Source organism: Curcuma longa, chromosome 21 (assembly GCF_044706935.1).
Source record: "Curcuma longa cultivar G26 ecotype Majalengka, Jawa Barat chromosome 21, ITB_CL_G26_1.1, whole genome shotgun sequence".
Lineage (NCBI taxonomy): Eukaryota > Viridiplantae > Streptophyta > Magnoliopsida > Zingiberales > Zingiberaceae > Curcuma > Curcuma longa.
Genome location: NC_133881.1, coordinates 11,036,460 through 11,042,459, shown reverse-complemented (window position 1 = coordinate 11,042,459; position 6,000 = coordinate 11,036,460). Strand labels below are relative to the sequence as shown.

Genomic DNA, 6,000 nt, shown 5'->3' with positions numbered 1-6,000 from the left:
AAATAAATCTCGAGGGGGAGAGAAAGAATATCCGAAGGATTACAGAGTAAACGGAGGGAGAGGAGGGAGAGGAAAAGCGGAAAACCGAAGGATTACAGAGTAATCGGCGTTCCGAAGGAAGCATCGGCTCAGGCTTCCTCCTCCTATGGCGCGGCGAGAATGGAGCAAAACAGGGGATGAAGGACCCTTGCCTTCGCTCTCTGCCTGGGGTTCGACTGCTACTTCATCGGCGCGGCGAGCAGAGAAAAGAGCTGGCGGCCGCGCGAAGCGGAGAGGGAAAGGGAAGCAAGAGCCGCGACCGCGCGGCTTGAGAAGATGATCCACCTTGCTGCTCCTTGTGTTGGCAAAAGAGGATAGATTGGCTAGGGTTTTCTTCTCATCTTCTTCGCCGTCGACTAGTGCAGACTCTGGAAGGGCCGTCGGCACTTCCCGCTCCTCCTCTGCCTTGGCCCGCCTCGTCGAGTACCGCCTCGCCGCCTTCTCGCGATCGCAGTCATCGGCCACGTCTCGGAACTCGCCGTCGCCTGCGGCAACTCCGGAGTTGAGGGTCTTCTTTGCTGGCGTCTTCTTCGTCGGAGTCGAGGGTCTGACGGCGCCTCTTTGCTGTCGGCGGCGAGCAGGGGACGGCAGCAGAGGAGAAGAAGAAGAATCAAGGCAGAGGAGAAGAATCGGGTTGCGTCGGAGGAGAAGAAGAGAAGCGGTGCGTGCTTTTGCGTGCGCATTTTGTCCGTCCGTCGCTTTTCCGCCCGATTTTGGGGTGATAGGTTTTGAGGAAAAAACAGATCCGCTGATGGATTATAAATCTTTCCTTCTTAAAAAATTAATAAAGTAAACAACGGACGGATATATACGAAGGAAAACTTTCCGTGGTTTTTCTTTCCACGCTTCCAAGTAAACAGACCGTAAGTACCAGGAAATAAATGCATAGATTGCGAGGAGGGAGGGATCGAGCTGCGCTGATTAAGGGCACTTGGTGCGGTTGCCATGGGTCTTCCACTCGGTGTAGCACTTGCCGCAGAGCTCGGCGTGGCCGTACGTCCCCGGCGGCACGCACTTGCACTCCCTGCAGCACGTCGCGCACGCTCGCCCGCACACGTTCGGCCGCGAGTGCGCCCCGCATCGCTCCTTGCACGCCGCTCCGCACTCTGCACCACCCACGCACACATTTCGTCGAACACTTTATTTAATTAACAATCATTCACAGTGTTCTGCTTCGACTAAGCGTAAAGCAAATGTGTCTCGCGTCGTCGTTTACTACCTCCCACGTCCTTAACGATGTGAGCAGCGGGCGGTGCCGCAGCAGGAGCCCCCTCCAGATCCGACGAAGCCTGCAGCAGCGACAACAAGAAGAGAAGTGTGAGTAACTAATGAAGTGATGAGGTTTCACTGAACTGGACACTAACTTGGCTGGTGAGTATGAGAAGGGATGCCGAGACGAAGAGTGCCAGCTTAGCCGTCATGATGATACTTGATGCGATGATGGCTGATGCGAGGGAAGAGAGGCACTGGGGGGTTAAATAGAGAGGAGCAGTGTGGTCGAGGCACAGGCTGGCGCAAGAAGGGCATGGCATGGAATGGCACGCTGAGCCTAAGGACTGCTGCTGCTTGTCGCCTTGCCTGCCACTTCTGTGCTGGCTTTGACGCCCAAGTAAATGTCTGTGTACGAGAGGACTGACGAGACTTGGATTTGGCATTTGGCAAGATTTTGTGCATGGTTCTGTGTAATTTTGTTCTTCGATTGTGAACATCTGACGGAGTTGTGCAAATTTAGTTTGATCAGGAACTGGTTCAAATAGAGGGTGATCCTCCAAACAAGAACTCATCCAATCTCCAAGTTCCTCTACGTCAGTAACTGTGTATATGATACCTCCTAATTCAAGTGCATAAGCATACATCTTCGACAGTTGTGCTTTCTCAAAGTAATTGGGTAGGTATTTCATCGAATTGCTTCGAACTACAGAAATATTCTCGTACTGTCCAGGATTTGAAGCTCTCAACGCCAAGATCCACTCTTTCACATATTCAGTTACCTATATATAGAATTATATAAGAAATAATAATTGAGCTCTAGCTTTAGAATTATCAATATCTACTGAAACTAATAATGCCTTTTACCTTGTCTCTAAGTTCCATGCCTAGCATTAGAGTATCTGGAAAGAGAGGCGATAAGCCAACAAGAAGTCCACCAAAACCACAACCGATATCAGCAAATTTCACTTTGGGAGAAGGTTCACCATCATTTTTGTGATGTTCTCTGCTTGGCGGGAAGAAGTGAGGATAGTGATGGGAGTAATCAAACTCAGCAGGACTTATGGGTTTTGGGAAGTGGGAGTCACTTAGAGGATTGTTATGTGCTCGTGCCCGATAGAACCGCTTCCTGGCAAGGCGACTCGATTGACTTTTAACATGTGTAGCATTGGCATTGCTTGCCATTGCAGTAATGTTCTGAAAGCTAATTGTAGATCCGTCTGTGCTTTTAAGATATTTGAGGTACTCCCTTAGATATTAAACCTGATAAACTAACAAAAAAAGTTAGCTTGCACTCTTTAGCATAAACTGTGAGGAAGATACATAGATACACTATAGCGTGAGAGGTTACAACACAAATGAGTGAATGTAATTTATGCCCGGCACAAAAATAAAGATAACAAATAAACAAAAACACTCCAAATGAGCCAATATAGATCTATGTAGCACAAGAAAATGAACAGAACATTTTAAAAATAGAATTACTTACAAAGGATGCATTAGGACAAAAAAAACATTAAATAAAAGAATGATATACAAAGTTTTACGGTAACAGTAAGTGACAATTCATAAGCCTGCAGTTAGTTACAACTGAATCCAAGGACATAGGTAATTCCTGTCAATTTGACAATGATGACAGCAAGCCATGAGCTTCGATTATATAAGGTTGACTGTATGGTTCTTATATGGCCATTGAACTTATGGCTATTGGGACGACAAAGTGGTACTATTGACTTTTTAATCTTACTTTTTGCAACTTTTCTTTTTTGCACAAATGCAAGTGAACTTGTATCAGTATAAGAAAATATGCACAGTATCCATACCTTCACTCAAGAAAACTGCTATAACTCTTCGATACTGTGTAAGATCTACAAACAAGCAAGGCAAGTTGAAAAAACACTAATGTACCACTTACACTACCACCATCCCACTCCAATCTCAGTTAAATCCAGCCACACCCTGAACTTTCGAGCCTCACATTTCCATTGGAAGCAATATCAGAATTCTATCACCATTTAAAAACACATCCATACAGACACCAGCAGCCTGTTTAAGAAAACAATAAATAGCATCCACCAGCAGCCCTCAATTTTAACAAGTGTAAATATCATTAAAATTAGCCATATCCTCCTCATAAATCATCCTGCTACAGTGTCAGTGTCAGCCCTATAACTTTCTGCAACTGAGATGAAGTGAAAAAACTAAAATGAAGCGAGCAAACTAGTTGTCTTAAATTAGGATGAAAAATTCAATCCTACCAAAATTGACTAAGTTGACATAGTTGAATTGATGTGGCCCTAATTAGTAACCTTATTTTCATTGCATCTTTAACCAAATAAGTGGACAGACAATAGTCCATTATTTTTCTCGGTAAGAAGAATGAGTTGTATGGTTCTTATTGATAGCTTGTAGAGTATTGAAAACGTAATTTACCTTTTTCCAATCTCAATTTGGTAAGATGTGAAACAATGTGGAATTCTTAATACAGTAGTTTCTAGAATAGTAGGACTGATAATTTTCAGTTGCTACTGAGTAAAACTAGTCATTTTGACACTAAGCATGGAGAAATGATCAAAAACTTGTTTTTTTTGTAGTACAACAATTTCTTTTTTTGGTAAAATACTACAACATTTCAAATATCGACGATACATAAATATAATGCCAGTATTTTTTTTTCTTTTTACTAAATTTTCATCGACAAGGGAAGGTAGAAGATCCTACCTCTAACGAAGACTCCCTGTCGCTGGGTATCCGGCGATGAAGCCGGAGTCAGCGATAGAACACACACGAAGGCGCTCTGCCAAATTCCAGTCGAAAAAATTTAAGGGAAATACGCAGCGGAAGGCGGGAGAAGAGTTATCTTCGAATTTTTACCGACGTAAATCGATGCAGCTAGAACCTTCTCTGGTTCCTCGCCGCTGCAACCACCGCCGTCATCGTCGGGAGTGAGAAGTGTCGGCGACCTCTTGATGTTAGGGTTAGGAGCAATTAGCGGATTTCGGGTTCAAGGCCATCGGATTTCGTTCGGGTTTCGGATTTAAGGCTTAGCACTTTAGCAAGATTATCGGAGTCAGGTTCGGCGGATTTTGTTATTACATAATTGAAGTTGGTTATGACATAATAGAATTATTGAAGTAGATAAAATTAAATGCAATGCCTTTCTCTATCATGAGTCAATTACAATTTTTTGATTTATCTCTTTATAAATAATCGTGGGATCGATCGTGTAAAATCATTGGAGTAATTGAAGTCCACCTTTAGCTTAAGTTGGAAAGGATGAACTAATTTTAATTAAAACGTTAATATGAAATAATTTTAATTAAGATTATTCTAATGTGGATTAAACTACTTCACATTATAATAAGTTTATATAAAAGTACTCTGATTAATTTATATATATATATATATAATTTAGGTATCTAGTCTTGGATTCAACTAGAGAGATGGATGATTTTCCTTCTAGTTCATTCATCGAGTAAATTTGAAAATGAGAGTGGTTCGTCCTGTTGGTGCTCTGGTTAATTTTGATGTGATCAACCAAGTTAGGTTAGGTTCTATATTGTTCTACTCCCTCTGCTAAGTGTGCAGGAACTTAAGTACGGAGGAAGTCGAGCGTAAAACGTAGCGGATGAGAAGGATTGCGCGGGGAAGTGAGCTGACGGACTCGGTGCAATCTGAGGGACGCGGAAGCTATGGAAGAGTACGTCGGTGGAGCGAGAAGGATGTGCGCGAAATCCGAGGGACGAGAAGCCGGGAGGAAGCACGCTCGAGCGGCAAAAGGTCAGAGTCGGATTCGAGGGAGCCTAACTCCGATTGGCCAGAAATTACCCAACTGAAGATTCCACAAAAAATCAACAAAAGTCATACTATTGACTTTGATCGTTAGCTTTGACCATTGACTTTGACTATTGACTTTGACTAGCGAAGAAGACTTGAACTTTTTTAACGTGGCGGTTGAAAAAAAAATAAGAAAAAAATTATATTTTATTATATAAAAGATAAATACTTATTTTTTTATTAAGGATAAATCACTTTATAAAAGATAAAATTTATCCTTATTTAATCAACGATTACGATCAAAGTCTATCTCCGATCAACAGTTAGAATCGTATCAACGGATCAACGACCAAGAGAAAACTCATCTATGATCAATGATTCAGATATATTCTTTTATGCTATAAATAGACTTAGAAGTTAGAAGAAAAAAGAACATTGAAATTGTATTCTCTTCTAGCTTCTCTCGTGCTTCAAAGTTCTGTAAAAGGTTTCTCCGCCAGGAGATTTTCATAATCAAGCTTCAACCGCCTTGACTTACAACCACTTAGGTTGTAACCAAGTACATATATGTGTATTTGCCTTTTACTATTTATTTAATTTAATTAATGTTTATTTATTTAATTGATTGCTGTTAATTTCTATCCTGGTAAGGAAACGCAAGAGAATCGATATCTCAAATTTTTTATTTTACTAAAAAAAATCATATAATATATTATATTTAAAATTCAAATCGTGAATATTTAAATATCCTAATAAATATGTTGTCGCTGATCGAGCAATTTTGATTATCAAAGTGGTTGAAATAGTTTTAACCAACATTGTAATAATTTGATTAATCTTAAAGTAGTTTAATCAATTTTAGAGTATTTTTTATTGACGTCACAGAGTAATTTTAACTAACATTATAGTAGTTTAACCATCTTCAAATGATTTTAACTAATTTTATAATAATTTTGATCAATTTTGAAGTTATTT

The 6,000-nt window shown here is 40.8% G+C and overlaps 1 protein-coding gene across 1 annotated transcript; it reads right to left on the bottom strand.

Moving 5' to 3' along the window:
* Nucleotides 1-1,170: 1,170 nt before the first annotated feature.
* On the bottom strand, nt 1,171-4,209 carry LOC141815414 (tRNA (guanine-N(7)-)-methyltransferase-like). Its single transcript, XM_074703365.1, has 5 exons — nt 4,123-4,209; nt 3,970-4,045; nt 2,116-2,511; nt 1,404-2,030; nt 1,171-1,328 (listed from the first exon to the last, which is right to left on the bottom strand). Exons 3-5 carry the CDS (start codon nt 2,431-2,433, stop codon nt 1,218-1,220), a joined length of 1,056 nt encoding a protein of 351 aa, XP_074559466.1. The 5' UTR covers nt 2,434-2,511; nt 3,970-4,045; nt 4,123-4,209; the 3' UTR covers nt 1,171-1,217.
* Between the last annotated feature and the right edge of the window lie 1,791 nt (nt 4,210-6,000).

Excerpts from the sequence above, each read along its gene's own strand:
- LOC141815414 (XM_074703365.1), bottom strand. The coding sequence starts at position 2,433 with ATGGCAAGCAATGCCAATGCTACACATGTTAAAAGTCAATCGAGTCGC. Across the intron at positions 2,031-2,115 it reads GCATGGAACTTAGAGACAAG|GTAACTGAATATGTGAAAGA; the intron begins GTAAAAGGCATT and ends TTCTATATATAG. Across the intron at positions 1,329-1,403 it reads TTCTCATACTCACCAGCCAA|GCTTCGTCGGATCTGGAGGG; the intron begins GTTAGTGTCCAG and ends TCGCTGCTGCAG.